General features: G+C 42.5%; 1 protein-coding gene across 1 annotated transcript in view; it reads right to left on the reverse strand.

Annotated features, from left to right (window-relative positions):
- The window catches only part of MYO3B (myosin IIIB), a 331558-nt gene that overhangs the window by 210931 nt on the left and 105567 nt on the right, over positions 1-15060 (reverse strand). Inside the window, exon 8 of the mRNA XM_036422089.2 lies at positions 518-673. Within this exon, the coding sequence (XP_036277982.1) occupies positions 518-673 (156 nt within the window). The remainder of the gene's footprint in view (positions 1-517; positions 674-15060) is intronic.

Consider the following 15060-nt stretch of genomic DNA (forward strand, 5'->3'; position numbering starts at 1 on the left):
AACACTAACTTGCCTCTAAGAAATTTTTAACTAAAGGAAAATGGTCTCTGAGCACATTTGAAAAAAAGGCTTCAGCATTTAACTTGCACTCTTTCCAAAAATCACAAAACAGCTTACATTTCTGCTCTCCAGACTGCAACAGCCAAGCAAAGATTTCTCACACAATCTCAGCTGTTACTGCTTTCATGTGGTTACCTTTGTTAAAGGTTTGAAAAGAAAAAAATTCACATTTGTATTAAATATAAATATATACGTGTTGGTTTTTAACTAGAACACAAGGCACAGTGAGACTTCTGCTACAGTTGAGAGAAATTAGCCCTAAGAACACAAAAGAGCAGCTTATTTCTGAAGCTCTAATGCTCTCCATCCACCAGGCATGAAGCACTTAATATCACGTAAATGACACGCTCAGAAATGCAGGGATGTGATAATTACCAGGAATAATGCTGGGCAAATCTAAACACACGGCATGCTGTTCTTATTAATAACCAGAGAGCGGGAGCAGGAGACACCATACCTTGTTTTAACAACAGGATTTAGATGCTTCTGGTCGTGGAGGACCTTGGCCAGCTGCTTTTGCAGAAACAAAACCTTCCCGCGGACTCCTTGAATAAACGGGTGGTCGAGGAGCTGTGTGACGGAAGGCCGCTTTTCAAAATCCTTAATAAGACACCTGTTTGCAAAAATCAACAAACAATCCAAGGTATAATCTTAGACACCTGGCCCCTTGTGAATCTGGGAGAGGGGAGGAGAAAAGGTTCATTTATAAAACCTGATCACTAACCCAATAAAGCTCTTTCTTTATGAATGTGTACCAGGACACAGGAAAAAATAAATCTCTATTCGTTGAATTAATGAAAACATCAGAAGTCTATTTTAGTTTGACATAGTAAAAAAAATACAATCAATTGATTTGACATACCCAAAACACTGGGGGGGAAAGAAGAGATTGGTCAGGATGAATTTTTCTGTCTAAATTTTCATTACAGAAGAATGTTTACAATGGAGACAACTTGATTAGTCTATATACTTTATTTTGGAAGCATATGAAATTACATATTATGATTTAAGTCAAATCCTAACATAAAGTGTCCACTCTGTGTTGGTGGGGGAAATGCATTTAGGAGTTTGTAAGGAATGAAACTGATCATAAAGAAACCTTCACAGAGAAAGTTCAGTGCCTTGATTGCTAATATCTTCTGAAGAAGCAGAAAAACCTCAAAACAGGAAGTGACAGCAATATAGTTCAGATAAACTGGAATGAAATTATGCAAACAGGGAACAAAAGGTCCATTCGAAATGGTGAAAACTGGTTTGTATTTAAACTCCTCTGCAGTTAATTGGTTAAAACCGTACAGGTGTAACCACTTTCTTTTTCAGATTCAATACCCCTTTCAAAGAAAATAAGGATTTAGTACATTTTGCTGTATGCTCCCATGTTATTAAAGATGATTTTGACACAAGGAAATTTCTACTGAAATTGAATCTGATGAATACCCCTCCAATTACCATCACATTTCTCTTCTGAGTGGCTAGCTGCCCTTGACAGGAGAAGGACATTTCACCAGCTGCCCTTGTGAGCTATCAGTCTTGAGCTCACATCGGAGGCTTAGGATAAATACTGATGCCATTCCGCCCACTCCATGAAATAAACCGCTGCAGTTTTCCCAATAGTGACATGCCGGCAACATCCAAAATACAGCCCATGTTAAATAATGAAATACACTGACAAATGGTAGAAAACTTCAGCCTCACCTTGAGCATTTTTTCAAAACATTTAAGCAGAGTTCCCAAGACAATTCTCAACTGCTGGACTTACAAAAGGCTTTAACCTTTGTGGTTGACACTTCAAACCGCTTTCACATCCCTCACCTTCTAGTCGTGATAAGATTTTCAGTCAATTTCCAGTCGCTCCAGTTTAGAACTGATTCAGGGGGGTTTCTATCTATTGGAGCTGGAGCTTTCAGCTATAAAAACCAAAAGAGCCCTAACTGGTTTGGCTCAGTGGATAGAGCGTCGGCCTGCAGACTCAAGGGGCCCAGGTTCAATTCCTACTTTTGTCCACTAAAAAAAAAAAAAAAAAAAAAAAAAAAAAAAAAAAAAAAAAAAAAAAAAAATCACCTCAAAGCACAGGGTTTTGAAGCTAAGAGACAGAGGTTTACTACCTTAACCCTCTTTTATGAGGGAAGGTCAAGGGCATTTACTTTGGTTGCAGACACATACCCAGTAGAAGGTGTGCAGGAGGCAGCTGATCGATGTTTCTCTTTCATCAATGTTTTTTACTCTCTAACCTTCTCCCTTCCTCTCTGTAAAAATCAATAAAATATATATTTTTAAAAAGAACCTAGATGATCACTATTCTGTCGCCTGCACAACTCCAATGCCACCGCTGCCTGGCTATGAAAAGAAATCAATCATTTGACTTTCAAAGGTTCAGGGTTTGTATTACCTATTATTTTTCCTACCAAAGTAAAAAATCAGTGACATGGCTTTAAAAAAATACTATGTTCGTGTGTTTGTTTTTTTCCAGCAATCTTCCTTGGAGTCCATGTATATTCATTTGGATATGTATATATGACTATGAAAGGAAAGTAATTGCTAATGTTTCCCTCAGCATCTGGCAAAAAGGAATCTCCTGATAGTTATATGGTGAAACAATACAGGCGAGTGGCCCATTCTCCTGCCGTGAGGAAGGGTGCACAGAAATGCTGAAATAAACAACAGTCTGTGTCCTCTGGAGTTCCTACTGTAGATGGAGATGGTGCCTTCGCACGCCGCCCAGAGCCTCAGAGGGAGCCTGACAGGAGCCGAGGAACCCCTGGGTCTTACAGCTAAGCCTGCCCGGTGCTTTGGGGTGGTCACATCAGACCTGTCTCTCATCACCAAACATCCATGTTTATCTCCAAACACAGGGAGGTTTCTTAATAAGTTTCTTCTCCTAATGTTTCCTTCCTTTATTCTTACACTAGCTGTTTCATCCGACTGCCAGTCAGTGCTATTGAAAAAGGAAGAAAGAGCAAGAGCCCTACTTAGGGCAACCCTCAGCTGCCTGTTGACTAGTGCCAGTTCTTCAAATGAGGCAACTCAGGGGGCTGAGACTGAAGGTGGGAGGTGTAACACTGAAGAGACAATTCAGAGTATGTGAATGGGGAAGTGGGCTGCAGCTGCTTCTACCTTCCTTCTCTGGGGACGTGCCCAGGGACAGTGCTCCAGGTGAGGCCAGAAAACGTGGTCCTTCTGGTGCTTCAGTAATTAGATCTTCCTAGGTGGGTTCCCAGAGACCCGGAAAGTCATACCCCTAACTTATGGAAATCCGTCTCTACTGGAGTCTGGGGGTGCGATTAAAGGTACTATATATTGTTTCATATTTTTAGGATCTAGTGGGGGAGCAACATCACCAAAAAGGTTGCAAAATCATTTAGTATTTTAGAAAGGATCTCTCTCTAGAACACAGAGGGAGTAAGAGAAAAAGAGGATGATATAATTAAGTGAGAGAATCAGACAAGGAAGAAACTAGCAAATGAATCCATTATCTCTTCAAGATTCAAAAAATGAAGGTAGGCATATTACCCACTGGAAGCAATGATCAAGGGGATTCGTGATTTCTCTCAGTAGCGCGAAGTGGGCGGAATGTCATAGCACTGGATCAGCAAAACGAAGCTGAGAGTATATGGGAGGAATGCTAAGCAGAGTGGTGACATATCCAACTGCACTGGAGGATTCTCAGGAGAAGGGCATGAAGACCTTGAGGGGATAGCCTTATTCTAAAACTCTCCTGCATACCTCTTTCTCACAGGGAGCAAAGAGCCAGATTGAAAAGGAACTAATATTTTATTGATAAATAGAGGAAAGTTCTACTTTAGGAGCAGGTATATGGCTGGAAACTGGAATCATATCATCTCAGTTGTTCAGTAGACATATATTACACAGCCAGAATTATCCAAAAATAAATGAATTCATAAAAATTATTATTCTTTTCCTCAAGGATCTGCAATCGAATGGAAAGATGGAAGGACAAGAGAAACATAGGAAATAGCAGAAGCCAGAGTTTGCTTGTGTACAAAGTGGCACAAAAATAGGTTTACAGTTGTGAGTATTCAAAAGACAGAGTTTACTCTCGTAGTATTATTCATGACTTACTGTATTATTTTCCATATAAACTGTAAGCCTACTTCCGCCCACTAAAAAAGAATCACCCCGAAGCAAAGGGTTTTGGAGCTGAGAGACAGAGATTTACTGCCTTTCTCCCTCTTTTATGAGGGGAGGGAATGAAGGTCAGGTCCTGATAGTGATGAGGCCATTTCCCTGACCCCCATGGGAGACTCCTTCCCACCCTGCAATGAAGTACCAGATGTTCTGCATCTGTGTCACTGTTTAAAATGTGGGAGTCGGGGACTCCAGTCAGTGAAGACTTACTGAAGCAGGTGAGAACAACTGAGCCAGGTATGGGGAAGTTTTGAACTCGATTGGTGGAGAAGAGGTAGAGTCATTTCAAGGTTGGCAAACCGGATCAGCAAAGCAAGAAGCCTGACTAGGCCAGCTGTGAACTCAGGAGGCCACCACAACATTCACCTTGGCCTCCTAAGCTGCCTCCGTTAAATGCCCAAGAACTTTAGTTCCTTGGCCAACCTTAACTAGAGTCTTCTCTATAATGCTTGATTTTGCGATTTGGTGCCCCAAACTCATGCTGTTACCTTTGTCAGTTCGTTATTTGTTTTATTCTCCTATCAGGCAGGGATTTGGTGGATTAAGATAGAATCGACTGCTTGGATCTGTAAGAACTTCTGACAGAACTCTGTCCTTTTTAAAAGCATGATAAAATCTCCTAACCTGATTTGGAGAACAAGCATGGAACACTAAGAAAGTTATAATATGCTTATTCATTTCAGGATTGCTTATTAAACCGGAAATGAAAAATCCCAGGTGCAGAATATCCTCCCATCCCCACTTGGGGGTTGAAAAGTTTTCCAAGAGGATGTGTAAGATGCTGATTTCTGTATGGAAGTGGGGGCCAGTCAGTGTGAGGTGAGTTGGGTGAAACATTAGATACGTAAGACATTCCACTGACAAATGAAACTAGTGTCCTGGTCCTAAAGGTAAGGGAAACGTTGGTGACACTCTAGTCCGGGTAAGTCTGGAGTTGTGTAATGCATGTGAGCATGTCAAATGTTCTTAGGAGTCCCGGGGTAAAGGAAAGGTCCACGTTTCCAAACTTGTTCACCACAGATCTTCTTGTGGGTCAGTGGACCCAGGGCCCTGCAAATGATACCCTCAGAAGCTGTGCTGTGAGAAATTAGGTATAGACTTTTGGGGGTGCAGAGTCCTCTCTCTTAGCTCGGGGGAGACACTCAGAGCCCTGAAATATCACCAGCATTTAAGCTGCCGGTTCTGCAAAAAACAGTGTCTCAAACTGGGGATAAACATCCCCCAAGCTCAGTTCATCTGGGGGCCTTGTGCTCTGGAAAAAGGGAATTGAACAAGGACTAGATTTAGGGAACACTACTTTTTCCCAAAATCATCAGAAATTCTTATTTTAAAAATCGTTGTTGTTGTTTTTTTAGCCCTGGATGGTGTGACTCAGTTGGTTAAGTGTCATCTCATGCACCGAGAGTTCACCAGTTCGATTCCTGGTCAGGGCATGTGCCCGGGTTGCAGGCTCAATCCCCTGCAGGGGTGTGCAGGAGGCAGCCGATGGGTGTTTCTCCCTTCCTCTCTCTCCAAAATCAATAAAAACATGTTCAGGAGATCATTTTAAAAATCTGGATTTAGGTGTGTTTATCTTTGTGCTATAAGACAAAACAAACATTTGAACTACCAGGAGCCAGAGTGCCTGGATTTACCTTGAATTCCTGTTTGGTTTGAATTGGATTAAAAAAAAAAAAAAAAAAAAAAAAAAAAAAAAAAAAAAAAAAAGGAGCATATTCTAGCCTTGAAAGAAATTAATCCATTATCTAATTTGAAATTCTAGTACATCCCACCATGCCTTCTTGACTGAAGATTAATTCTCAGAATTCATTAGTGTCCCCACGCTAAACGTAAGTTGTTGCAGCGATCTCTCAGCCCGGCTCAGCCAGAACCAGGTAAAAGGGAGGGATTTCTCAGCCAGAAGCAAGGCCGGGCTTCTGCTCGGGGCTCTGGGGCTGGTGAAGCCGGTGCTCTCTGCTCCCAAACAACAGCGCTGCGGAAGCACAGCTGCCTTGAGCCGTAGCTGCCATTTCATGGCCAGAACATCAGATGCCTGCGAGGGGAGCGCTTTCCCCAGAGCGCCAGGGGTGCCTACTGATGAACAAAGCACACGTGCTAACAAGCAGTGGGGAAGCCAACACCTAATAACCCTGGTGAACGTCTGAGAAAAGTAGGAGGGTGCTCAATCTTATTCCACACACTGGGGCCAAACCACACGAAAACTCGGGCTTCCCGGCACTTTCCGTTTCTCCTTAAGTATTCTGTCCTTTATGCTCTGTGTTGTTGTCTTGCGGGTTTGCTACTTAGTCTCTCTGGCACAGAATATCAGAACGGTTTTGATCTGAGCACGCATTTCCCCGCCCCCGGGATGCGCTGGGCTGCTCTGCGGTTCCTATCATTCTCAGGCAGGAGTCTGAGTGACAAAGGGAGGACTCCTGGGAGGGGACACTAATTATAGGTTAGGCATCGGAGCCCAGGGTGCTCGGAAGGAAATTTCCATTCGGGAGACAAGACTATGACAAACACAGGCATTTTTCCCAAGGTGACTGATGCCCCAAAAGGCAAGCTGAGAAACTTGATGTCGCCTATGTTATTTTAGCAAAGCCCCGCCTCCCCATTTGGGGGGATATTGAACTGCATGCAGTGTTCAATAGGTTTACAAATACTGCACATGGTGGTGTTTTCAAGTCTCACTGGAGGGAACTGAAATTGCACGCTGACTTCACACGTGGGGTGGGGAAGTGGGGTCCGAACCTGAAACAGAAATGAGAACCAGTAGGCTACAGCTATCAGTCAGAGAGAACAGTGGGTGTTCAACGTCAGGGAAAGGAAGCCCTGAGGGGAGGGACATAGGGCTGTGCAACAGGAGCTCGGGCTCCGTGTGAGCGGGTGACAGGAGTCGGTTCCGTGTGGCAAAGGCAGAGACCACAGGGCAGCTGCCATCCTGCAGGAGACCCGGGGCGAACAGAACAAGGTGCAGGGTCAGAAAGGTCACACGTCAGCCCCACGTTACACAAAGCACTGAAGGCCCAGAGTGAGCCCAAGTGCACCCGGGGAAGAAACGGAAAGGGAAGAACATGGCATTTCCTAAAGCCTCAGAAGATCCAACTTTTCTCACCCAGAGAAGCCTCCAAGGAGGTGAAGAAGGAGACCAGAGGAAAAGTGTAGGGTGGTTTGAAGACAAAAGATAAAATCTCAGAGCAGAAAGGACAGAATCTCCCTCGGAGGCAGTGAGCACCACAGTAGCTGGAGAGCCTCCATGCTAAAACTGGTCCAGGATGGGAGTCTCCCACCCCACAAGGCAGAGAGCTGCAGTAGGCAACCTGTGCCGCCTGTGACACAAGCACCTCTCTACCCTTATGTCTCTGATCTCGTGGTCAACACTAAATAATGAGAAAACCCAGACTACTTTGTTGTGTCCTTAGGGACGGTGATGTAGTAACAAAAATTTGAGATCCCCAGCACTGCTTGTGTGGGGACAAGCTGGGGCCGTGGCTGGGAGGGGTTGAAGGAAGAATATGCCACGGACAGTGGGCAGAATCAGTCTGGGAGGAGGAAAAAGAAGTAAAACTGCCAAGCAAGGAGGTGAAGTGGGGAAAGGGCCAAGAGGAATCAGGGCAGAGCTGAGGAGGAAGACAAGACAGGGTTCAGGGACCACAAAAGCTGTCCGAGAGGAATGCTATGGGAGGGGGTGGTGGTGCAGGTGCAGTTTTATCATTGTTACTGACACAGCTTTCTTCCGTTTAGGCTGTGCTTTCCAAGTGTACGTGGCAGTTGCAAAGACGGGATGAGCACTTACTCCACTGAACATGCCAAAGCCAGGCAAGGCCCCCAGGTCTAAGGCAGACTTTAGGACTGGAACTGGTGGCCCCGTACCGCCTCTCACTCCTCTTTGTTGTCTGTCCCTTCCTTGGTGGGGAAAAGCACTTTGTAATTAATCATCTCTCCACGCAATTCCCATCCTGTGATCCAGTCAAGGGGCCAGAAATAAATGAGCCATTACTTCATCAAACAGCCCCAGCAAATAGTCTATTGGACTGTTAATCTGTGTTCAAACACCACCCTTTGGCTCAAGAGTTAGGGAAGGCATGGTCCCTGGGAGATGGCATCCTGGGATGGCTCCATCACTCAGGCTGCTGTGCTGCCAGTTCCCATGGATCTGGGCACTGGCTGCCACTGCAGGTACCACTGAGTCCCCTGCAGCAGCCAAACCACTGCATCTTGGGCCTCTATGAGGGGCTGAAGCTGGGCAACCATAGACTCAGCAAACCAGACATGGGCCTGGGCTTCCTTAGAGCTCTACTCCAGGTGGAAATTAAGGAAATGTTTGCTTGAAGCAACCCAGGAAGGTAAGGAGCAATCAAAAAGGGAACTGATGACTGAACCCATAAGGAAATGATTATGGGAAATATGGGTAGTCGAGGCCAAATAATCTAGATGTTGGCAAATACATTTGTTAAAAATATTAATCTTTATGTTCATTATTAATATAATATAGATTCTGATAACATATATAATTTATAATTATAGATTATGTAATATTATATTTAAACTAGAGGCCCGGTGCATGGATTCATACACATTGAAAGGAAATTAATTAAAAGAAATATTTTAGAGGCCTGGGAAGGAACCAAAAAGATTGGCTGGTAGGGAGGGGCCATGGGAGGATTCCAGGGTGTGTCCGACACATCTCATCCAGTCCTGATCTGCCAGACCCAATCAGCAAGCTAAAATACTGGTCAGAGTGGTCAGTGCGCGTCATAGTGACTGGTTGAATGGATGGTCGGACACTTAGCATATTAAGTTTTTATTATATAGGATAGGATTGTTATTCATCTTTAATATTTCAAATAGTCTGTTGATTTCTTTATATAACAATATACTTAATTGCCAAATCTAACTCTACTTCCTATAGATTGGTGATGTATAAGTGAATTCAATTCTCTGGGCATCAGTTTCCTCACTTGTAAAATGATAATAACAACATTGTGGGGAGCAAGTGCAATAATCTCTGTACAGTGCCTGGTACACAGTGAGCACCTAATAAGGCCAGCCACAGGGCCAGCCACTGAGCTGAGTGTGGGGTCACAGTCAGTCCGTGGGAGGAAAACAGCCATGTCTTCCAAGCAGGATGAGTGCTGTCAAAACAATTGGCTCCTTGTATTAGACTTGAAAAAATGGCACCCACTAGTCAGCTCCTTTTCCTCAGTGTGATTTCCATGGCTGAGGACAAAGTTGCTCTTTGACAGATGACCAGATGAGAACTTTCATAGTTCTGGGCAAAGCAGGACTTTGGGGTCTGACAATTCAGCAAAAGCGCTTTTTAGTTCAAGCCTTTGGGCAATCCTGTTTTTGAATATCTGGCTTATTTATTTGATTCTAAAATCAATTTCCATTTTGACAAACAGTTATGGTCTGCTTCTTAGTCTGGGTGTAGTGCTTGAGGACATATGAATTCTAATCCTTCCCTTGATCCTACTTGCCATGCTGCCCAGAATTAAATCCATAATTCTTATTTGTATGCATTTTTTCCGTATAAGGAGAAACAATGGACAGTACCAGCCATCCACTGTGAGAAATGAACCAATCCATGCCTAGGACTACCCAAAAAAAAACAAAAGGTATTATATGCCTCCATAAGAAACTTCCATTCCTACTGTACCCTCTCCACTTGGCATGCTCTTTCTCTACACTTCCTGGCAATATCCCTTTCTTCCTTTATGACCCTAGTGTCATCTCCTAACTAGAACTGTGTACTTCATCTGTAAGCTCCTCTAGTGCTTACACTTTTCAACCTTGAATTACTATTATTTATGTCCTTATCTATTCTTCCATTAGTTTTTAATTTTCATGAAAGCTAATGTCTCACTCCAGGCATCTTCCCCCCCCCCCCCCCATTCATAAATACCTAGTGAGTGTTTGAATGAATCAATAAACTCAATCCCACCTGGTTCTCTAAATGTTTCATATGTGTAAGTGTGGTATTATCCCCCAACTCACAACACACATACACACACACATATACAAACACACACTTGGTGCTGATCCAGGTCCTGTGTGTGGTAATATCTTTTAGATATAGATATATAGATATAGATGTAGATATAAATATAGATATAGATTATATAATGTTAATTTTTTATTGATTTGAGAGGAATGGAGAGGGAGAGAGAGAAGAAACATCCATAATGAGTGAGAATCATTGATCGGCCACCTCCTGCATGCCCTCTACTGGGGACAGAGCCGGCAACCCAGGCATCTGCCCTGACTGGGAATTGAACTGGTGACCTCTTAGCACATGGTCTGACACTCAACCAACTGAGCAACACTAGCCAAGGCAGGTTGTTTCACTTTTAAGCTATTATGAATAATCCTATGAACATTTGTGCACAAGTTTTTATGTGGACATATGTTTTCACTTCTCCTCAGTACACACAACTTAGAGTAGAATGTTGGATCATATGGTAACTTTATATTTAATCTTTTGAGAAACTGTTTTCCAAAGTAGCTGCATCATTTTACATTTCCACCATCAAAGCACGCAATTGATTTTTAATTCTTCATCTTGTTTGAGAAAGGCACCTTGCAATATGTTTTCATGTAAATACAATAAGGCAAGATAAAAAAAAAATAATTAAAAGTAGAAGAGGAAAATAAAAGGCAGGAAATTAGGAAACAAAAATAGCAATTAAAATACAAAATAAATTACTTTGTTACAGGTGGCTACAAATTGGGCTCTGGGCTCTCCAGCAGCCAATGTGAATGGGAAAAGGTACTCTCTTTTATAGTATTTCTTAAAATCCATTATACAGAAACAGACCAGCTGCTTAGAGAACTATGATGATGATGATGTTACTGACTGGTAGGGAGACTAGATGTTTATAGTTTTCCTAGAAATAATGCCAGGTAATGTGGTAAATACTATTATCCTGCAGTAAAGATGGCCATGAATTTCAGAGGACTGTTTTTTACAACACTCTGCAAAACCAACTGATGCCTTCTATCAAAGCACTATCAAGTAAAAAACAAAATTCTCCCTGGGTGGAAGAATGCAAGCAGGCACAGAACTCTGATCTTTTTTAAAAAAATTATAAATTACCCAACAACACACCATTGCATAAGAGCTATTTTTTAAAAATTTACTTGAGAGAGAAAGAGTAAGGGGAAGAGAAAAACTTTGGTTTGTCGTCCCACATATTTATGCATTTATTGGTTGATTCTTATTTGTGCCCTGACTGGGGATCGAACCCCCAACGTTGGCACACCGGGACAAAGAGCTCTCTGACCTTAATCCTCACCAGCAACGTGGTGAGTTTTTAGAGTCAGGTCCCTCGATTCCCGACATGCTGAATGGAGTGCCCAAAGGCTGGCACCCATCGAGGGAAAAGGCAAGTGCCAAGCTCATTGCAAAGAGTGAAAAGAAGATCGCTGAAAAAGTTAGCCCATGAATCAAAAGCAACTCAAAGGAGGGAGCGATTTAACCCCACTGGCAGGGGTTGGAAGAGGACTGAAGCATCACACAAGTGGCATGGAAAGAAGAGGGGAGTCAAATTTGCCTCTCAGCGATGACAATAACGGCTCCAACTAAAATTTCAGGCCAGAGTACGTGGTAGAGGCCGGAGGAGGATTAGAGTAAGAGAACAGATAATGGCCTAGAGCTTCAATCATCTTACTGGTATAGTGCCTTTCCCTTAATGTGTGTTCCATTGGTAAAGACTGACATTGACGAAACACTTCTCTGGCTTACTGCCAGTTAGATGAATATTATTGATGGGATGAAACCAAGCTGAGAAAAATAAACTAAGCTAGTTTTTTTTTATTAACAACCTAACCACTGCTCAAAAGCCTGGAGAAAACATGGTCAGATAATTAGTAGCTGTAAATGTCTTATGCAAATAAGGATTTTGCACAACTATTGGCTGCCTTGGTTCATGTTCCCGAGGACACAAACCACCACCATACCTCCTACCTGCCATCCCTCTGCCCGACTTCTGAGCAACACAACAACAGCAAACGTCCAAGGGCATTGAACCACGGGCCCCAATGATGCTTCTTTGGGGAGATGGTTCTTCCTGAGGAAGTAGCCATCCAAGGAAGCCAGTCAGTGCTGTGCCTCTGTGATTTTAGACAAAGAAATGAACACTTCTTGCCGAAACCGGTTTGGCTCAGTGGATAGAGCGTCAGCCTGCAGACTGAAGGGTCCCAGGTTCGATTCCGGTCAAGGGCATGTACCTTGGTTACGGGCACATTTCCAGTGGGGAGTGTGCAAAAGGCAGCTGATTAATGTTTCTAACTTTCTATTCCTCTGTAAAAAAAATATATATATATATAGATATATATATAGATATAGATATAGATATAGATATAGATATAGATATAGATATAGATATAGATATAGATATATACACTTCACCCCCCAGGGACACCAATCCAGTGCCTTTTTCAAGTACTAAATTTTCTTAAGATAAAGTGTTTTTCTTTCTTAAGCAAGAGAATGAGTGGACGCACCAACTGCCAAGGAGAGCCCGGGGAGTCCCTACTGCTCCGCCATGAACAGGAAGTAGTGAACAGCTCCATCTATTACATCAGAGCAGCAGCAGAGACCCTAATCCTTGCTAAAAGGAACTCTCAGGCAGCCACGCCTTTAATTTGCTGAATAATAGGCCCTCTGATTAACCCACGCAAAGCAAAGCACAGACCTTTCAGGCAACAAATGTTCCCTTGAGGAAAAAGGGGATGCGGGTTGGAGAGCTCGTATTCCCACTGTGAGTAAAGGAACTCTATGTGTTGAAATGGTTGGCTTCCTGTTTTAATTTTCCCTGTTCTCTCTCTCCAGGGAACATAGCACGTCCCTACTCTGGTCTGTGATGTGCCCTGAGCTTTAAGCCACTGTAACTCAGTGACACATGCATAGATAGGTGATGTGAAATGTCTGTCACCAAATATACTCATAGTAGCAAATCGGTGACATGAAAGCTCTTTTGGGACCATTTTCCCACCCACCACATTCTAGGATAAGCCACTTTAGCTCTGAAGAGAGATGGAAGGAGGGAAGAAAGGAAGAAGGGAAAAATCCATGTCTAGGAGGAAGGGAGAAGTGAAAGGAAGAGAGGAAGCAATGCTAGCTCAGATTCCTCTAGTCTGTTCTAATTCAACAGAAGATGTCCAGCATTTAAAAGAGTTTGATCCTCTCTGTGAGACCCTATTACTGGAGATAGCCAGGACAGGTAATGGGTTAGATGGGTCTAGTGTGCATTAATAAATCACATACATATTAGACTTCCCACTCGTTATATCAGATAATGAGATGAATGATTGACTGTATGACACAGTGGTCAGTTATCATGTGGATAATATAAATTCTATTGTGCCGAGGACATTTATCTCCGTATCGATCTGGCTTTGCTAGCAAGGATCATCAATTACTAGTCTTCCATAACCATATGATAAATACTGTAATAACAGAATGCCACCAACTCCCATTTTCCCAGTAAATTTCCATATGGTATCAGTTAGACAAATAAAATGCAGAGAATCTTTTTTTAAGATTTTTATTTTATTGCCAAAAATTATACGTGGTATAAAGACCATGGAGAAAAGCCTGTCTGTCCTAAACAAAGAGTGATGTGCTGGAAGCAGCATGCACAAACTCCCTAGGTGTTCTTGTTATATTTACAGTAATTTTGTGAACTGATGGATGTTTCATAGGTAGCTTGAAATTGGCCACGGTGGGATATTTACACCATGGAAATTAGTGAACAATACAAATCAGCCCCCCCCGCCCCCAATCCCTACCCAGTCAGCTGTTAAACATCATGGCTTGTGGACTAGAAATCTTGGGGAAAACTGACTGCTTGATAATTCAAAAGCACAGATGGGTAGAAATCTCTTTTTTACGACCTTTCCCTTTAATTCTTTATGTCTCATTTCCTGCCTTCTGTTGAATTGATAAAGTTTTTTATAAACCCTTTTTCCTTCTATTGGTTTAGAATCTAGACATTGTTTTTCTATAGTTTTAGTAATGACCCTATACGTTTAACATGTTTGCTTAACTCTAAGTTCTCCCGTAGTTCTATCCTTATTTTTAGCACAATAACCTATACATGCCTTAATCATGCTTTGAACACTGCCTCTCTTTATGATTGCTTAGAGTTAGTTTTTACATATTTTATCCCAAATAGTTTTCCTTCGTATAGTCAGTTATTTTGCCACTTCACAATGTTTCATGAGATTAATTTTATTTCTAATGAATTTATGCTTCATTTGTTGTTTCAGCGGGTTGTCTTTCTTTGCCAATCTTTTATGTGTTTTGATATGTGGCTGGCAGACTCACTGACGAAGAGGACAGTTTTATTTTCCCTCTCCCTCTTACTTCCTTTGTGCCCACCCTCCTACTCTAATAATTTCAGAGTAGTGCCTTCTTGACTTTCTGGGTCTTTAGCCAAGAGCCATGTTTTAGAATGGTATTTTGTGCTCCTGTCCCAGGTCTTATTAAATATATGGAAGAGCCCATCCCTGTGGCAGCAGAAGGTCCAGCTGTTTACATAGCCTTCTACCATCCTAAGCCAGAAGCAGGCTAAAATTCATATACCTGGGGGATGGTCAGCATGACCCTAAGAGGAAATCGCCATGTTTAGAACATAGAATCATATGACCCTTCCTCCATCCCATTATTTTCCCAGTCTCTTTTTTATCAGCATAGGAGAACTACCCCCAAGAACTGGCTTCAAGCAGGAGTCCAACTCTGGACCATGAATAGCTTAGAGCCTTCTTAGTCGTTTTATTCACAAGAGCCGAACTCCCAGCCACTACTACCAGCAGACCCATGACTTTAGTCTAGCTGAATACTTTGCACTTTTTTTTCTATTCTGATCT

Source organism: Pipistrellus kuhlii, unplaced genomic scaffold (genome assembly GCF_014108245.1).
Source record: "Pipistrellus kuhlii isolate mPipKuh1 unplaced genomic scaffold, mPipKuh1.p scaffold_m20_p_7, whole genome shotgun sequence".
In the NCBI taxonomy this organism is placed as follows: Eukaryota; Metazoa; Chordata; class Mammalia; order Chiroptera; family Vespertilionidae; genus Pipistrellus; species Pipistrellus kuhlii.